Genomic DNA, 20,907 nt, shown 5'->3' with positions numbered 1-20,907 from the left:
ATAGTGTTGATCACAGCTGGGTATGATAAATGTACTGTTGAGCTACAGACTTAGCAATGTATCTTTAATGACATTAAATCTTTTTTTACACTGTGTTTACATTGTTTTTCATGCAGTATACAAAATAAAGAATATTTTTGATAATTAATAAACAGTTTGGCCCTTATGGAAAGAGATCACTTTTGCACAGTAAATAGTTTAATGAGAGTCTGTTTATACCTTTGAGTATTTCCATGTTCGTCCCAGGATAGGTAGATTCCATGGCAGGTTTTTCCATCGAAGGAGAAATCATCTCATTTTTTTCAACTAATTTTATCGCAAATGTATGTGGGGTGTGGGTTAGGGTAATAAAACATCTAGAGGAGATCTCGAGGGCGGGTCTGCGGGGTCTCCCCCCACATACATTTGCAGTAAAATGTCCCACAAAAATCTCGAGGCAATCACATTGAACCTCAATACCTGCTGTGTTTAAAATGACACTTATGATTTGGGTTTGCTTTTGGGGCATGAGAGGCTATTCGAGGCATTACATGTGGTAGATATGGGTTATTTACCCCATGCAGTATTTTCGTTCTACTCCACGTCATGAGTAGCCTTTGTAATCTCATCTTAAATGTGCTGCTTTTTAAAAATAGGAGGTATTTGTTGAGTGCCACCTGTTTTTAATTGTTCCCACCATACTCGAAATGAGGGCCAGCCTGTAAAATACGTCTGGATGCTTCCCCGTTTGAGGCAGCGGTGATCACTGAATGCACTGCAGGCCGCCCAGGACTTAATTCCATCAGATCAGATGGCCACTGTGACCTGCTATTGGTCAGCACTTCTGATAGAACAAATGTCAACCTGACCAATATGTGATAGAACAAATGTCAACCTGACCAATATGTTTGAAGCCCAGGCGCATGTTCGAGCCTTAATTCTGCATTAAAGTTTCTTAAGGAAATCGCTGTGGCTACAAAATAACATGCCAATGGCTGGACAGTGGTAGGCTCGCACCTAATAGGGGCATTCAAGTGAAAATACAGCAGACTACTGGCAGAATAAATGATCAATGCCGGGCTGGATGCTTTTGCCACAGGGTGCAGGATAATTGCTCGGGTTCAGTAGAGGAACTTTGCTGAAAATGTTGGGAGGGACACATGACATCTAAATGAAAGGGACCCCTGCCAAATATGGGGGACGAAATGGTGTGTCCCAAAAGTTGGGGGTGGGAGTGGACAAACACCCTCGTCGTCCCCCTAAAATGATGCCCATGCTCGGGCTCCACTATTCCAAAGGCTCCACATCAGAGTCGACAATCCCAGAATCCAGTTGGAACCCCAGTTTTTCCTCCAGCTGAAAGGACATCAGATCTTTTCGGGTGAGTATCCCCACGGCCCGATTGCGCAGGTCAACAACGGTCAGGTGGCGAAGGCCCAGCGTCCGAAAGATGAGGTACGCGCGCTGCAGAGAGAAGTGGGCCTGCACCGCCACCGCAGACTTGTTAATGTATGGCTCCTGTGAAAAAGACAGAAAGGGGCATTGTGTGAAATGAGATGGTAATGGGAGATACATCACAGTGTAGAAGTGGGCACACATGCCAGTGGTCCCACCACAGTGCCCAAATATCAGAACGGTGGGATCCGGGCAATTGAAGGTAAAAAGAAAACAGTGATGTGCCACTTGCAAAGCAGACTAGTACCATAATATGCCCTGACTCACAACTGAGATAGTTAACATATTGACATGCTCATACATTTTAATTGACATGAAGATACTTTGTCAACACCTTACCAGAGGTGTGCCCAGGGAGTGGCCTGGGGTGGCACGTGCTATCCCTGGAATCTGATTGGCCACTCCGGGTGCCACCCTATTATCCTAAACTATGATTATTAAGTGTGCGCACGCACTTCATGCCACAGCTGCATAAGTGAGTGCCCCACTTGCGTCACTCCAGTCAATAGAGTATGGACACGCCACTGCACCTGACAACTCACTAAGCTATAGTGCCAGTAAGGGCTCGGCCCAAACTGTCTGCGTTCAGTCTTTGATCCCAGCAGGACTGACTCAGCATTTCATCATTTTTAGATAGATACTTTGAATACCATTAAATGGTGAAATACATATTGACACCCAGTCTTACAGTGCCTAGAGGTAGAAGGAATCTGACATACAGAGCTGTATTAAGATGCGATATGAACATTATTAATAGATAGCAGATAAAAATGAGGGTGGACAATAACCCTCATTAGGAGTCCGGTGGTAACCCTGTCGGTGCTACCAGCAGGTTGCTGACTTCCCGGGCTATTACAAGTCCGGCTACCTGGGAAGTCAGGCGCTGGTAAAATGTAAGTCCCCATTCCCATAGAGTCCTATGGGACGCTATTGGAGTGGGGACTCGGAAGCACCGGCACCGTTGCTAACGGTGCCGGTGCTTCCTTGATCAGTCTGCCTACTGTAGCCGCAGCGACCGGCAGGGTTAGACCTGTCGGGCACAGCGCCCACAGCAGTACCATTGAGGTTACCGGCACCCTTGTTTCCGGACCGGCAAACTCATAATGAGGCCCAAAGTCTGTATGCACGATACAGCTGGAGGACTGGGTGAAAGAAAGAGACACGCATGATTAGCAGGAGAAGCGACTGGTCAATGCATAAAGGGATAAGCAGAAAAACATGCACAAAACAGCATTTGCTGTTCACAAAAATCCTCCTTGTATTCATTTATTTGTATTCATGCTTCATATGAATATAATATCATGAGCATCCATGCTAAAACCACCAAATTCTACTCCTGCAAACACATTGGGCCTCATTACACGGAAGGCGGTGATCCAGGGTGCTATTAGCACCCTGGACCATGCCAGTAAATTACCCGCACCGCCTTGGCGGTAAGGGGATTTACCGCCCCATCCCAAGGTCGGTGGGGCGGTAAATCCCCCTTCCGCCATTGCCCTTCCCCATTCCCATTTCTGCCCCATAGGGCTCTATGGGAATGGGGAAGGCGCTAATTACGGCACCGCAATTTTGCGGTGCCGTAATTAGCTCCGAGGTCCCTTAGCGGGTTGGTTTTTAACGCCTGCAAAAAGCAGGCGTTAGAGCACCAACCCGCTAAGGGACCTCGTAGTACGGCGGTAAGGGTTAACGGTTACCGTTGCCATTAACGGTGACCGTTAACCCTTACCGCCGTCCGTGAAATGAGGCCCATTGAGTCAAGAAAATGTTCAGTACACTTTCTAAGATCATCCAAGTAACATTACTTGAACTTTAAGTAGTTGCATTTGTTTATCAAAATATTTTAATCACTGAACATAATAAGGGAGATTCCTAATGATATGTCCATACATACAAAAACATCTATGATCACTTGTTTAGCTTTTTATCTCTACATATACTATAACATTAAGGCAAACATAATAAAGTCCAATTTTTTTCCAACAAATTAACTGTAAAAACAGGGTATTTATAGTGTTCATGTTTCGACAGTCACATAATATAGAAAATGTGCTTCTTATGCTGTCTTCTTCAGCACCCAATAACTTGTTTTCATTTTTTTCCTGGCCGGGTAGGTCATTCCCAGGCCCTTTCAGTTCCCCTGCTTCCAACTCCTGTGCATTTGATATCTCAACAGTGAAGCCAATGAGGATTCAGTGGCTCTTGGTCTAGTAACCTCTTCAGTTCTTTTGCATGGCTTTTCAGGACGGCCTCTGAATGCGCATAATCACACCTCCTATAATCGTGTGTATCCTTGACTTTTATATTTTTTGTTGACTCATCCTTTTAATAATAGAGCGCTTCACAGTATGTGCATCATTCTGGTTCCTTACAGATACTCCTTTAAACAAGGACAAACTTTAGGAACCCAAAGTGTAAGTGCAGGGACCCCGCTCCTAACTCCTGTAAAATATGTCAGGCGACATAAGAACATTTGTCAATCTTCACCAAAATCATAAGCATGATCGTGGGCACAAAATAATTTGTTAACATCACACACAACTCGAGATCTGTTTTTCAATGGATAAATATATAGGGCCTCATCACATGTCTGGCGGTAACCAGTAAAGTAGCGGTAATGTAATTAGCGCCGCCAATACTTCTCTGCCGGATCATGAGCCAGCACGAATACCACTGACTGCAAAATGAGTCGGCACTATTACAGCTGCCGCAATTACAGCCAGCTCTGTTACAGCTGACGCTATTACAGACAGCCACATGAGGCGCAAGCACAGCCGCATCACAAGTCCATGTCCGACAGTATTAGCGCTGAAAACTGCTGCAAATACTGCCGCTGACAGCTGGAGGCAAATGAACACAGGTGCCTGAAATTACGCCACAGGCGATCCCAAACCTACCCCAGACACTGTTTCCAACACCATGCTGCCACTAGCCACTATGAGCTGGGCCGGCAGCTGCTCATGCTGCACCTGGAACTAAAGAGGCAGGACAACCAGGCCAGGAAACAGGGAGTCCAGGGGAGCCTAGGTGGAGGAGGAGGAGAGCCCAGGCAAGGCATACACCGATCCCCAGCGCTCGGCCCTCCCCCTGGTCCCTCACCAACAGCCAGTTGGTCACCCTGTACCGCCTGAACAGGGAGATCATGACAGAGCTGTGTAACACAATAAAGGACGACATAGGGAACAGGATCAACATCTGGACAGCTGTGCCCCCTCTGCTGAAGCTAGTGTCTGTCCTACAATTCCTTGGAACTGGCATCTTCCAGCACTCTGTGGCCATGATGCACGGCATGGCACAGCCCAGATTATGCGCAGTGTTGGGCCAGGAGCTTGAATCCCTCCTGCAGCAAGTGCAACACCACATCTCACTGCCTACCACACCAGCTCAATGCCATGAAGGCACAGTTCTATGGTTTTGCCCAAATGTCAAATGTGATTGCTGCCCAGGACTGTACCCATGTTGCACTGGTGGTCCCCCAGGCCCAGGAAGCAGTGTACGGTAACCACAAGCACAAACACTCCCTTAATGTCCAGGTGACCTGCAACCCCATCCTGTACCTCACCCACTGCTGTGCCCGCTACCCTGATTACACCCACGATGCAATGGTCCAACGGAACAGCACACTGCCAGGATACATGGAGAAGCGCAGAGGACAATGGACCTGGATAGTGGGTGAGTAGAAAAGCCAGCACACATGCACTGTGAAGCCCATGCCCAAATGGGGGGCGTGCAAATAACTATACAAAGAATGGCATGATAAGCAAATGCGAAATCTGTACTTTACCACCTACCGCAACAACGTCACAGTACAGGCCAGGGAGCATGCACATGTCACACTTACCTGCATGGAGAAGCTGATGTACACATACAGTAGCAACTATAAACACCAACATGACTACAGGTACCACAATGCAACATGCACTCACCAAAGCAATGCTGACAAATGGCCACATCGCCTCACACAACAACAACCCTGCCAGTACCACAGCAATGCACGCATGTGCACCAAGCCCACAATGGCGACCCGGTGGCCCCAGATGCTCAGGGAGGGCCAATGGGAAACCCTGCATGTTGCATGCAGAACAGAAATGCACTGACACATGACAGCCACTATGTCAGCTGCACATGTCACCAACATACACCTCACATAACATATGCTGCACGGGAACAGGGTGCATGTGAAGCAGAAACTATGCATGACACGAGTGACAGCATGCCCAGACATAAATTCAATACATGACATGAAAAGAAGGCCCATTTAGATGCACAAGTTGTCCATTGCCCTGAAATTCTGTAAGCCCACCCCAAAACCTTACACCGTGACAAATGCAGGTGACTCTGGATACACACAGCTGCCCTGGCTGATAACCGCTGTGTGTGATTCACAATTACTGCAGGATAATGCTTACAACCACGCTCACAACATTGTGTGCGCATCAAGCGTACCTTCAGCCTCCTGAAGGCACGTTTCCACTGCCACAACCGTAGAGGTGGAGAAAGTGGGTAAAATTGTGCTTGTGTGTGCCATGCTGCACAATATCTCCCTGAAGAGGAATGTCCCGCTACCCCCTGAAGTGGACGTGCCACCCCGAGAGGATGAGCATGCAGTGCCTGTGGCAGAGGCAAATGCACACATTGCCAGAGATGATATGAGGGATGGGAGATTGGTCTGCCAGGAACTGATAGACAATTTCCTCAGACACTTTAACATGGCACAAGCCCTGCACGACTGTGTGATACTCACCTCTATCGATAAACATGAGAATGACACAATCAGGAATGTCCTTGCATTGATGAAGTTTAACAGTTTTAATGTAATGAAGTACCACAACTACACCCCTCCCGCCTCCCAACTCACCAGCATACTACCTCCCCTCCTGCCCCCCACCAACTCCCCATCACACTATCCCCCTTTGTGTCTCCCCCACCAACTCCTCAGCACACTATATCACCTCCCAACTCCCCTCACAAACTCCCCAGCACACTATCCCCCCTCCTGCACCAACCCACCAACTCCCCAGCACACTGTTCTCCCTCCTGACCCCCCCACCAACTCCACAGCATGGCCACTCATGGCAATTAGTGTCTGAAAGTCCATTACAACTGTGGCCTCTTTCACCCCTGCCAGCCTCCAGTGGTGTTGGGCACTTAAGGCGCTATGGCTTCTCTGTGGGCGCGTTAGAAGTAGAAGGGATGGAGCCTGAACCATGCATCTGTTGGCGTTTTGCCTCTGTGCTATGGGGATTGGCCTATGCCAGTGCTGAGACACCTTCGGTCATTTTCCTGAAAACTCTTGGCGTATAGTGTCAGGGCAGCCGTACTGGCAATTGTCTATGCCCGGTTCTTTGCGATTGGCACGCACAATCCTGCTGGTGGCCCCTTGGATGCTGTCCCATATGGTGTGCAAGTGTTCGGAGTGTTTGTGCCCTATTGCTTCCATATCCTTCTGTCTACGATCCATCTCACAAGACTCTGCAGCACTGTGCTGCTTGTTGGTGTATGCCGTATGGGAGAGGGGCTGTGCAGTGTGCCAGGGCTGTCATCAGGGGAAACCAGAAGGTGGGGTGTCCACGTCTGGTTCAGGTGTGTGAGCACGCTGGTGGCAATGAGGGCTTTAGGTGTTGGGCTACGCTGGCAGCGATGAGGCCCTAAAGGTGTTGGGCTATGCTGGCAGCAATGAGGAGTTTCAGATGCTGGGCTACGCTGCCGGCGGTGAGGGCGCCCAGGGGTCTGAAGCCCTTCTGCATGTGGCAACGCGGGGCTGGTGTCCCCCTGTGTTTCCACAGTTGCCTGAACGAGACGTATGGCCTCTGTGTTAGACCCTCCAGTTGCGGGAGTGGGTGCAGTGAGCTTTGTAGTGGTTCTGGAGGACTGTGGGGTGTATGTCGGCTAGGCCCTGCTGGGTTGCAGTGTCTCACGGTGGAACATCTACATTGGAATGGGCTGACTGCACCTTTGCGGGGTGGAGGTGGTGGTGGCGGACCTTCAGGGCCTGGATGAGCCTGCCCCCACATCATCGGATACCTCTGGCAATGCGTGAGGGCCTGTAGGGGACATAGGAAATGTCGGGTATGCCCCCCCACCTCTGCTGGCATGCAATGCACATTTGATATGGTACAGGGTGAGACCCTACACATTTAGGCAGATGGGCATGGTTGGTAAGGAGAGATTGCATTTGGGTCCAGCATCATGGGGATGGTTGCAGCAATGAGTGTGTGACACATAGCCAGTTGGTCTTTGCCCTGTGGAGGAGGGGGGCAGGGTGTCCATGCTTGGGGAGCTGATGTTTGGCATGCATGTTGTGGTCCTTCATGCTTGCACATCCCCTCCCAATATGGGGCCAGCCAACTGGGCCTGCAACATGCAGGTGTGACTGCTGAACAGTGTCACGGTTGCTCACGCACCACAGTCCCACTGGCACAGGGTGCACCAGTGGGGGTGTGGCATGCATGGCACTTGGATAGGTCACTTGCCACCCCTTCCTGCTGCTGCAATGCACAGGGGTGCCCTTGGTGCCCTGCGGCTGCTGTGAAGGGTGGCTAATGTGCCACCCCCTCAATCCACCCTGTTGGCATACCCAGCTACTGGGTCTGCTGACATGTGTCCCTGTCCACTGGGGCATCTTATGCTAGACTATGATTTGTGCATGCACTTTTGCTGGGGGGAGGTTGGCTTGCATTCTGCCTCCTGGCTGTTGGCATCCGCCTCTGCACCTTTCACTCCCTCGATTCCCTCCATGTCCAACACAGCGCTACACTTTTCCTCCCAGATGGTGAGAACCAGTGGCTGCACAGTTCATCCTTCTGTGGCAAGGGACTCCCAGTGGTGTTGCGACAGCAGCCCATGCACCCTGACCCTAGAACACATGGAACGCTGGCCACAGCTGTCACTTTCTGGCTGATGGTATGCCAGATAGCTGTCCTGCACTGTGCTGATGTTTTCCTTTGGCGAAGGCTATATAGCTCAATATTTGATTGGTGTTGTGGGACCGATCTGTTAAGTGTGCGCTAGTTACCACTCACGAGTTAGTGTGTTCAATTTAATTATCAAAATGAATAAAGCAAGGGTGGCAGCGAGTAAACTACTTCTCTCAAACTTCCCACAAAGTTTAGAATAAGTAAACAACAGAATTGGGTTCGGGAAGGTATCTCGCGCTCTATGCACCCCTAAAGTTGTAAAAAGTCCAAGAGGTCTACGGGTACTTTTTTTTCTAATTTTGATGAGGATGCGGACCTGGCAGAGAATTGGGAAAGAAATCTTAATCAAAGTTCAAAAATCATGTTGGAATTACTCATTACACATGCAACACGGGAACACAAGAGAGTAATTGCACAAATTAATACTGTTAAGGAAGAAATTAAGAATAAGCCTAATGCAGAGACAACCAAAGAAAAAAAGAAATGAGAAGATGCACAAAATCCTGCATGAGTACCAGGACGACATCCAAATGAGGAAATTTAGAAATATTTTCAGGGATAATAAAGATTATAGATTAGACAGGGTATACACTTTCCAACCAAAGTATAATAATATTACCCCAAGACAGAAACCCAGTTCTTCCAACACTACACCAGCCAGCTCAGATCCAGACTCAGAAGAAGATAATCATGCAATTGCTGCCAGCAATAGTGATGTGAATGAAGAGGCTGCAGAATCAACATCTAGGGGATGTCAAAGTTTTTTAGAGCAAATTTGCAGACACAGAAAAGGAAATCAAAGATTTACAGGTTGTCCAGGGATTTTTACCAGATCAAACACCAAGAAACGGTTGGTGAAATAACTCAGTCAAATTTGGTCACTAATCTGTCAAGAAGACACTTAACAAATGCTGAGATTTCTGTATTGAATAAAGGTCTTTCTTTTGCGCCAAGTGTGGGTACAGATTTTGTGAATTTCCAAATTGATCTCTTCAAATTCTTGAGGAAATTAAAACTGCCACATAGGTTCACACATTTGTGCCTAAGGCCACACTGGACCCTCTTAGAACTTATACCATATCAGACATTGTGAATATTGAAACTTTAATGACAATGGGCCTCATTAAGAGTATGGAGGTAGCCATGCAACTTTTAGTGGCATGGCTACCCCCATACCCGGTACCGGGTCCAGGTTCCAGGAATGGGGAATTACCGGGCCATTCTGACCTTGGAGTGCCCGGTAATTCCCTTTCCTGGGACCCGTAACTGGTACATCCCTATTCCCATTTGAGCCCCCATAGGGCTCAATGGGAATGGGGAGGATGCTAGCAATGGGCCTGTTAATGACAGGCCCGTTGTTAGCATCCTGGTCTGCTAGGGGGTCCCGCTAAGGACGCCTGGTTTTACCAGACGTCCTTAGTGGGACACGTGAGCAGACCTCATAATGAGGCGTTATTGGCCACATTGGAGGTAGTAGAGGATGCTTTACTGAAAAGAGATGATGAAAATCCGGTATCTAACTCTTTTATCAAATGGTGTACAGAGATGGCCATTACAGAAAATTTCTTTCAATTTATGGGACAGTTTTACAAACAAATTGAAGGGACAGCAAAGGGCTCAGCTATGGCCCCGAATGTTTCCAATTTGTATTTTAACATGTTTGAGGAAACGGTGGTTTATAACGAATGCAATCCTTTTCAGAATAATATCGTCTTTTGGCTTCGTTATATAGATAATGTATTTGTTATTTGGAAAGGGAATGAAGAGGAAGCAGGCCACTTTTTACAGTGGCTGAATCAACAAAACAGATACCAGAAATGTACCAGTAATATTAGCAACAAGGAAGTAAATTATCTATATATCTGTATATACCATCAGAATGGGTCACTCCTTGTTCGACCATACACTAAAGCCACCGATAAGAATGCTTTGTTGCATTTTAAGAGTGATCATGCCCAACATGTGAAGAATAATCTCCCGTTTGGTCAATTTTTGCGGTTGAAAAAGAACAGCAGCACCAATGAATCATATGAAAATGGAGCCAACAATTTGATTACCAAGTTGGTACATCGAGGCTACCCTACCCCTCTGGTAAAAAAAGCAGCCAAGAGGGCTTTTAACTACAATCGGGAATCTCTCCTTGATCAGCAAATTCAGAGAGAAAGAAAGGCAAAAGAGACGCCTTTGGTATTTGTAAATATGTTCAGCAACCTGTCATACAACATTAAGGGCATTATAACAAGAAATAGGAATAAGATCATGACCAAGGAAGTAGGGAGGCCTATTGTAGCCTTTAAGAAAAGTACCACTGTACGTAATTTGATAATGAGAAACGATGTGAGTATCAAAAAGAAGCCCTTTCAACAAACTAATCTGTGGGGTCTTCCCACAGTAGTAGGGCATTTTCCTTGTGGCAATTGCTCGATGTGCACCCAAACAAAGAAGACAGTGAACGTAGATTTGGGTCTTGATAGGATCTGGAACATCAATGAACATACTAATTGTAATACAAATAATGTGATCTATTTGATTGTATCTCCATGTAAACAGATATATATTGGCAAAACGAACAGGAAATGCAGAACTAGAATGATTGAACATAGGAGCTGTATCAGGAATAAGGTGGAACAAGCGCCTATGGTCAAACATTTTATAGAAATGAAACATTCATGTAACGACTTTGAGTGGTGCATTCTGAAACAGATTAAGGGGCAGTCACAGATGGCGATTAACAGGAAACTACTGCATCTAGAACAGAAACTTATTTTTTTGTTTAAAAGTCATATCAAAGGTCTGAATGAAGGAGTTGAATGGCACAATGCCTAACTAGGTAATTAGAGAACCATGACAATGTGCTTCCTAACCTGAGTAGAATGATCACGAGTTACCCTTTGATAATAACGAGATAATTAAGAAGGAAATAAAAATGTTTGACATGTGGGTTTGGGGTTTCTTAGTGTTCATGATTGGGGATTGCCTTTGTTGTGCTCATTTTTTCCCCTTTTGGATAATGAAATACCAAGTTGATGCAATACTATTTAATGCCAATGGGAGTAATATTGTGAAGCACCCTTATGACATCATGTTCACCATCTTTGTAACATGGAGTTTGTTTGCCAGGTACTGTTTTGCCAGCAAGTATTTTTCGAATTTATTGACATCAAGATGTTTTGTGTCTAAATTGATGTAGCGACCATCATTTTTACTAATAACAGGAGGCTCTTAATGTAGGTTGAGATGATTTTTTGGTACTGCTACACCTTTGTGCAGTTTATTGGAGTGCCTTAATACATGCCCAGAAGAGGGAAAACGATAAACATTTTAATTGTAGGTGAATGTGGCTGACCTACAAGTCCCAGAATGACACAGGCCTGCCGAAATTGTTTCCGCAATACGTTTCGGGCCGTGATTTGGACATGCGCCCGGCACCGTGACGTCATCACGTGCCATGCATGCGTGGTGACGTCACGACGTCGCGTCAGTACGTTCTGACCCGTGATTTTCATGCGATCCCTGTAGCAACACAGGAGCAGTTTGATCGCGCATGGCAGGAAAGAGGAATACTTATAAGTAAGTGAGGGAATGGCCCTTAGAGGCCCTTGGGGGGCTGTCACTTTGATCATTAGAGATGAGAGGTAACTAATTGGGGCTCTGCACGTTTTTTCTGTTTTCACAGATTGTTGACCCAGAAAGGGTAGTGGAAACTTTGCACTTACTCGTGCATGTGAGAGTTCTTGTGGAATACTGACATGGGACCCAGATGTTTAGCCATTTATGAAGTGGCGTTCAATCTTGCATCATAATCCTGAGATAGGTAAGATTGACCACCTTTAATTTGACAAGCCTTTTTCAAGTGAATAGAAGTGGGACTATGTAATGTCCCCTTATATTAATTTTGCCTAAATTGTACACTACTATAGAGAAGAGGAAAAAGGAAACGCAAGAATTCCTGAAGAAATTGGGAATCTGCAGTAAATAACAGAACAGGCCCGAGATCTATTAATGGGAAGAGAGGTATGTAATAAAACATACTATTTTTACCCTTTCAGGGATGAGGGTATAGTTTCATGTCAATAGAGATTGATACTTTGTTATTAGAAACTAATAGGGTGTCCATTTTTTGATTAACAGGGTTCTCCCCTACAAAAGAAGATTTTAATTCCGGCACAAGGCAATTTCCCCTGAAGAATGTCCTACATGACTGTATATCAAGGACAGAAACTTGTACAAGTCGGGTTGTTTGTATTATACTAATAGGAAATAGGCCATTAGCAGTGAGGCATAGGAATCAGAGTGTGATATGTACACACACTGTGTGATCCTAAATAAATTATTGCAACATTACTCACCCATGGTGCTTCTACTTGTGTGGTTTTAACATAATGTATATGTTTTATGTACTATGATCATTTTTATGATTGTTTTATGAACTGTATTGAATCTTAATAACATTTTGTGATAATTGTTTCCACTTTGATGTGGGAAGAGTGTTTAGTGACACCTATTTAAATATCGGACTTTCTTTTTGTATATAAAACGGTAGAGGGGTAACAGCACTAGCAGCTCTACCGGCGCCGTTAACCCTCTACCGCCTCGGTCATAATGAGGCCCATTGAATCAGGACACAGATACAGATGCTATTTGCCATGATTTAGGGGTTAAGGATAGACACTTGGAGATTAGAGAACTCAAACCGAAATCAAAGTTCACACCCCAATTAGGGACCAATAATGTGATTGAAACCTTTCACAAAGCAATCAGTAAAGATATACATGATCATCTGGATTAAAATGTCCACAACAAAATGAAATGCAGATCCAACCTGAGTAGGGAGGAATCAAAAGCCTTAGAGGATCTAGCAAAAGATAAATCAATAACAGTTGAAGAGGCTGACAAAGGAGGAAACATTGCGGTGATGAATACCACAAAATATGTGTCCATGGCCATGTCCCATCTAAACACACCACTATGCTATGGTCAGCTTAAATCCAATCCGACCAAGAGGATAGTAGCTAAGCTTCTGGATCTAAGACAATTATGGTACATGAAGGGGTTTCTAACAGAAGAAGAAAATACTTTTTTAATCAACACAGGCCCACCCTATACTTCTCACCCAAAATTCACAAGCCTTTTAATATCTTACTGGCAGTAAGACCTATTATGAGTGGTATAGGGTGGGCAACAAAATGTTTGTCTCAATAGATAGATGAAGCATTGAAACTCCATGTTCTTTCAATGAAATCCTACATTTGAGATAGTAGGCATATACTGTGATTTCTCAAGACTTTGAAATGGGAATCAGAGTATCTGTTGGCCACCCTAGATGTTTCGGCTTTGTATACCAGCCCTGATCATGATTTGGCAATACAAACAATTGACTAGACATTTAGAGATTCATCTGCATCCTATATGAAACACATCAATATGCTGAAAAGTTTTCTGAAATTTACATTAAATAACAATGTATTCATATTTAATGATCAATACTATGCACAAGCAAAGGGGGTTGCCATGGGCGCAAAATTTGCGCCATGTTTGGCAAACCTATTCAGGGCCTTTTTCGAAGAAACACACATCTACAACCAAGTGTCTTTCAGAATGAATGCATGGAGACGTTTTATAGATGATGTCTTGTTTGTTTGGAAAGGGACACCGGATTCATCTGACAACTTTGTTTCACATATTAACATAAACATTTTTGGTATTTACTTTACAGGATCTGCCAGCCCGGCTGCCATTGATTTTCTTGATCTTCATATCCTTGTGGAAGAGGGCCTGCTACAAACTAAAACCTAACATAAACCAACAGAGGTCAATTCAGTCCTGTTTGCTAAGAGCAGTCATTAGCGATCTACAATTAACAATATTCCTGCGGGAGAATTCTACAGGGCCAGGAGAAATTATAGTCGGGACATTTATTATTTGGAAGAAGCCAATGTACTTACTAGAAGGTTTCAAAATAGAGGCTATCATCCTAATGGGATCAGCAAAGCTCTCAATAAGTACACCAGTTTCAAACAATCAGATCTGTTATGTGAACGCACCAAGTTGAGACCAGAACAAAGGCATATTGCTATCATTAGTCAATTTTCTCAAGATTCCTCCACTCTTTACAAATTGGTTTCTAAACACTGGCACATTCTGAAATTGGATAAGGATCTGCTACCATTTTTGTCAGATAAACCAAAAATCACTTCCACTAGAGCACAGACAATTAAGCAGAAACTGAGCCGTTCATTTTTGAATACTACAGATGATAGTACCAATGGGAATTGGCTCAACAAAAATACAGGTTTCTTCAAGTGTGGGAGCTGTAATTACTGTAAATATGCTTGTGTCAACTGTCAGTCATTTACTGACACTAACAGGAAAACTATTCACATCAATGGGTTCATTAACTGTAAAACTTGTTATGTGGTTTATGCTATCGTTTGTGTTTGTGGTAAGCTGTATGTTGGCAGTACCATTAGACAGCTGAGAATTCGAATCAGGGAACATTTGGCAAGCCTCAGAAGTGCTGACTCCAAATTACCATTGGCCATACACCGGCAGGAACAGCAACAGTAGAGTAACAAAGAAGATATTCGATTTATTGGACTAATCAAAGCTAAGAAGGGAAAAAGAGGTGGCAATGTTAGGCTCAAACTACGACAATTGGAAAGCAAATTAATCTGTTCTTTTAGATGGACTTTGATCGGCCTCAATTGTGATCAGGAGTTGCATGTTATTATGTTTTTCTGTGACTGTCCATAGGAAGGTACGTTACTATTTTCAAGAGGCCTTTCAAGATGAATTATTGGAACATCACACCAATCCTAGTACGCTAATGTGAAACCATTCTGCCTATCCCGAATTAGCACCATCATCTTCACCATCAAAAATTAGCATTCTTGGGACATCTAGCCCACGATATCCAATGGTAATTCTGGCATGCATTACTGCCTTCTGTAATTGATTATTCATGCTTCACCTGTTATCTAGCACAGTAAACGTAGATTAGTTCCCCGGGTTCATTTAACAGTCCATTTTAATGGTGCTTATTTCTGACCAGTACGGGATGATAATGTAGACTCAGTTGGCACTGTGTCACCTCATTGAACCTTTTTACTATAGTCTCTAACCATTTCAAATCACTGGCGACTTCAGGTTGTGCTCAGTTCCTTACAATACTAGTTTTATTCTGATCGGACACTGGTAAATTCCTTTAGCTTGTAGTCACACTAACTTGATAATAGTGATGATTTTGGAAGTGTATTTTTTGTTTATCATTGACGTCACACCTATTAGGACGTGTGACATAACCACGTTTTTTCATGACGCACAAGCAAACTAAGTATGTGAATCAGAACAACAAGGAATTCAAGATGGTCTTATTTTGGTGGAGGCATTTATAGTGATTAATGCTCCGCCTTCTATTCTTACATATTTCAGCCTTAGGCAATTGTGCTTTGCGATCTGAATTTTGCATTAACTTTCTCTAAATTTCATTGGTGGACATTTTGTCGATACTCCTCGTTATATTATATGAAGGATGGGCACAATACAACAGTACTATGTGAGCAACAACTTGTTGTGACATCACCAGAACTCTTTTGTTTACTACTGACGTCATGCGTCATTTTATGCATGATGTCATGACGTATGGGACACCATCTTTCTTTTTTCTCGCAGCGACTTGCGTTGATAGACACTCGCGCTGCAAGGCACCTTTTGCAGGCTTCGGCCACAGCAACCATGTGAGGGGATTTATCCCGTATTATCCTTTGAGCATCCATTACTAGGTATTCTAAGCTTTCCACTTTATCCCCTAGCACAAAATTAGCTTAATAGCCATTGTTTAAAGGGAGGTTTCAAGTCCACGTTGACTGTGTTATACTTACAAATCTAGGAATGCATCATATGCGTCTATCTGAATAGACTCTTATAAGTAATCAATATCTCTAGCCAGGGCGGCTGTGTACATGATACTCAATGGCAATTGGGTTTACTAGAATTGATTTCTTGAATATTACATTACTTTTGTATTATAGTATCTCATTATACTTTTTGTAGGCAACGCTATTTTTGAGTGCGATATTAAAGTTGCATTCAAGTCATTCATCATCAATAAGAATCATACTCTCAAAGGAATTGTTGAATCCAAGCTTCAGAATTACTTTATACAGTTGAGACTTATTCTCAGAGCACTTTGTTGTGATGTTCAGCATTAACAACTTTTTGTCTCTAGCCAGACGGGCAATGAGGATTCTCTTCATTTTGATCATATGTCAGAGATTCGAAAGTCCATCTTAATACTGCCATATGAAGCTTTCAGATATGGTGGTTACTCTAGACCAAGTGACAACATGTTAATCCCACCAAGGGACTGGAATTTAATGACACCTGTGAGTGGTAAGCTTGTTATGCTATCCCGCACTTCCACTACTACACCATAAGTATTGAACTCACTAGCTTCTCATATTTAATCTCAATCACTACTAATATCTGGGTGTGTGAGATCGCCATAACGTATTCTACTGCCTTAACACAGCATTATTCTTAACTTCTACGACAGTACAGTTTATATTAAGGATACTCACCCACTATCATCACTTTGGCCAGGCAGATTGGGATCACAAGTTCTTTCAATTTCATGATGCATGGGCTTTGGCATGCTTAACACAAGACCAGATTCAGTTGTATTTTAGGTGAGATCTTCAACTGTTAATTGAATCATTTCTATTTAATGATAAGACGTACTGGAAAAAGTATTGTAACCAGTGCCTCTTTTCCATTTTTCAAATTCTCATTTCGCCCTCAACCAACTTGCTTCAACCTGACTCCATTCCCCCATCTTTGACCTGACGTGTGGCCCTATATGCTATTTTTTCTAACTTGTAATAATTGGAATGACCATATACATATATATTTTGCATATTGTTCGAAATATGTAATGTTATGTGAACTATGTGCTGCACCAATTTTCTGTTGATTTTCTGTTACAAACTCATTGTGTATAATATGCCATACTAATCACAGACTTGATAATGACCAGGAGGTCGAAACACATATCGGCTGTCTATAACCTGAAGAATAAACATCCATTTACTAATCATCTGAATTATTGCAGTGATATAATCTTTATACCAGTGGACTTTTTTACAACTTTAGGGGTGATAGAGTGTGAGATACCTTCCCAAACCCAATTCTGTTATATAGCTTAATAGTGTGAGCAACAACCTCATTGGTCAGGGCCACAAGCTTCCCTCGCTAAACTTTGGTTTTCTGAGTTGATTTTCAGCCACCTTGCTTCTGATCCTCTCCTAAGACATTCTGCCTTGTTTCCAGGTCTGGGTGGCTGCAGGAAGTGCAGATATTTGGGTTCTATGCCACTTTTTTACGATTTTTGTATGCCGCCTAACAAAAAGACCAATTTCTTTTGGCCGATTTTGGGTGGCCTACAAAAATTGAAAAAATGACATTCCTTTGCCAGGCACCTTGTCTTAAGGATTCTTTCCAGATCGGGTTTTTTTTCCGCTGAACCACCCTCCCTCAGTCTGCGCCATCTCCCTTCCCACCCAAGACTCCACCACACCAAAACACACACAACCACAAACACGCAACACACAACACACACACAAACGCGAACACGCAACACACAAACACTTACCCGTTCTCCCCCGATGGCGGTTCAGGATCCTGGTGTGCCTGTCAGCCCCTGTACACACTTGTATGTATCGTATGGGCTGACAGTTCGATTTAGAAAGACCGCTTGTGCGGTCACTGAGTAGTCTTTCTAAATCGTTGTTTTGTTGTTTTTTTTAAAAAGGTGAAAGGTAGCCCAATTTACAGGGTTACCCCTTAAATACGGGTACCCCTAATCGTGCTCACACCAGATTAATAGTTCACCCCTCCAGGCCACTAGTCTATATAGCGGTGCAAACGCTCTTGAGTAATCCCCCCAGTTGCTAATCCTGATAATCCTGATGACACTCTCTCTACAACTGGAGGCTTATAGACTGGATTTGTATACCCTACTTCAGGTTTAGGCATTACAGGGTAAATCCCCTTACATTGGGTCTCTTTTCTTTTTTGGGATTTGTTCCCTTCATATTTTGCTGCTAAAAAGATGGACATTTTTTGTAGCATGTTTCTGTTATGGGAGCCCTGCTCTGACCAGGAGCACGACGTCCCCCCTTCCTTTGTTTGTACCATCCATTGTTTATTTATTTTGTCACAATAGTGGCAGAACCCTATGCATCTGTTTTATTGGAGTTTCCTCCTCCATAATGTTGCGCCCCTCCCTAATACTTCACTTAGACCCGACTGCTATGCTGCACATGCAGCTATTTTTTTTATACAGATCAACCCACTTTTTCCCCACCCCCTTTACACTTTTTCCACTTTGATTTCACACTTTTCCACTTTGATTTCACATATTCACACAAACACCACGACTCATCCACCTTCTTTCTTTACCACAAAAGACAGCAAGAAAAAATATACAAAAAATAATTGATTAAAATCCAGGCCCATTCTTTATACCGAGCCACTACTTTGTAATAGCACCTATTGCTTCTATCGTCATAAAGGAATAATGCGTGGTACTACCTTCTCAACCTGTTATGTCTGAGGATCCCTTACCTCCCAGTCCTTATAAGATGGTGCTCCCTTTCATCTCAGTCTTGTATACGCTGAGGTTCCCTTTCATCTCAGTCTTTAATACGATGAGGTTCCCTTTCATCTCAGTCTTTAATAAGCTGAGGTTCCCTTTCATCTCAGTCTTTTATTTGCTGAGGTTGCCTTTTCCATTATAAAAAGTAGAAAAACAGAAATATGTGACAACTACAATACATAACCCACCTCTTATCCAATCTGCTCCTTAACACATCACCTGAAATCCTATCCAATCTATCCTATCCAATATATTCCTTATCACCAAAAAGTCCTATTCAATATTACATCACCAAAGGTCCTGTTCCATAATACACCACCAAAAGTCCCATTCCATAATAGATCACCAAAAAGTCCTATTCCATCTATTCCATTGGCCTCGTACATCATCCACATCACTATAGTATCATTCACATCACCAAATATTATGTTCACACCCCCATACTATCATTCACATCACCATGTCATAAATACATGTTCGCATGTTGTTATCACTTGCAAGAGTATACTCACATGGGCGTGCTTCACTTGAGTTTTCCTCCGTTACGAAGTCCCATGCTGGCCTGTCTTTCTGGAGCTACGCCCTGCTTCAGTGAGTGGAGAGGATTTCTTTTAAAATGGCTTCTACTAAAACCGCTCAGGAAACACATGCTTTTTGATTTAGGGGACCGGTCACTATAGTTGGGCATGGCTGACTGGCCTGGGGCTTCACAAAGTACGTGGGTAAGAAACTAAGGTCACATCGGGGTCACCACTGAAAGGTAGCCCAACTTACAGGGGTACTAAATACAGGTACCCCTAATCGCGCTCACTCCAGATTAATAGTTCATCCCTCTAGGGAATTAAGGCCAAGAGTTTATCTTGCAAGGATAACAAATTTAGTCTGTACAAAAATGAAGATTGTGGCGGGGGGCAAATGGCTCTGCTCCCCAACCAGCATTCTCTCTTTCATGGCAGGCCCGCCAGACTGGTGCTAAGCAGGCACCTTACATACTGTTCAACTTGGTTACTGGATACTGGCCTAGCTCATCCAAAACGGTTCTTCTTCCCATACAAGTGACGCTGCAGTCTTCCTTCTTGCATGGCCGGGTTTCCATTTAGGACAAAACTACTTAGCATACTGCTAGCTATGCAAGAATATATTGTAGCTCCTGCTTATCATCATTTTGCTATATTATAAACATTTATATATTAACACACTTTCCCGCCATACTCTCCACACTTCATTCAATATACTCATATTTTATCTCATCCAGTAATTCTCCTTAAAACCTTGTTTTCCCATACTGTTACATTGTGTAAATGAGCCCCAGCCTGCCTGGGTGTTTTGATGGACAGGGAACAGCTGCTCAGCTACTTTGTGTGCTCTGTCAGAGCTAGCTGGGCCCCAAATAATGCCTGTATTTTTAGCACAGGCTGCATTCCTTTTGGCACAGAGCTCTTTACCGTGCTCTTTACCATGCTCTGAGAAAAACTAACTACAATTAAAACATTTTACAAATGTATTCAGCTAAATAGTTATTTGCTCCTTATATTTAAATACTCACTATTTTCATTTAGTGGCCACCCATGTCTGTGTGTGATTATTTTTGCATGAAAAATGCTTTCTCAGTGCCATAGTGCTTATAGAAGTCTTGCTTAATTGTAAGGCACTTGGGGGGTGCAGGAATGCACTAGCCAAGGCACTAGCTCCTCCCCAACAAAGGTCTTTTGACCTAATACTGATATTTGATGGATTGAGTTTTTCAAAATGGCCAACGCAATGCTTCCCGCTCTGGCAGTGACACATTTTCCACTGGCGCTAACAGCGCAGGGGTCGCCGGCAGTAGCGCTATTAGCGCTGATGTTTCAGTGGTAACCCTTATTTGAGCGCAATTTCCGCGAACCGCTAATAGCATTATTGCCG

At 43.8% G+C, this 20,907-nt stretch overlaps 1 protein-coding gene across 1 annotated transcript in view; it reads right to left on the bottom strand.

The window, feature by feature from the left end:
- Window positions 1–594: 594 nt before the first annotated feature.
- Window positions 595–20,907, bottom strand: part of LOC138497503 (chloride channel protein C-like) — an 876,774-nt gene continuing 856,461 nt past the window's right edge. The window contains exon 16 of the mRNA XM_069621029.1: window positions 595–1,497. Within this exon, the coding sequence (XP_069477130.1) occupies window positions 1,267–1,497 (231 nt within the window). The 3' untranslated portion in view covers window positions 595–1,266. The remainder of the gene's footprint in view (window positions 1,498–20,907) is intronic.

Source organism: Ambystoma mexicanum, chromosome 5q, assembly GCF_040938575.1.
Source record: "Ambystoma mexicanum isolate Mex_15411 chromosome 5q, UKY_AmexF1_1, whole genome shotgun sequence".
In the NCBI taxonomy this organism is placed as follows: Eukaryota; Metazoa; Chordata; class Amphibia; order Caudata; family Ambystomatidae; genus Ambystoma; species Ambystoma mexicanum.
This window is presented reverse-complemented; position numbering and strand designations above follow the sequence as displayed.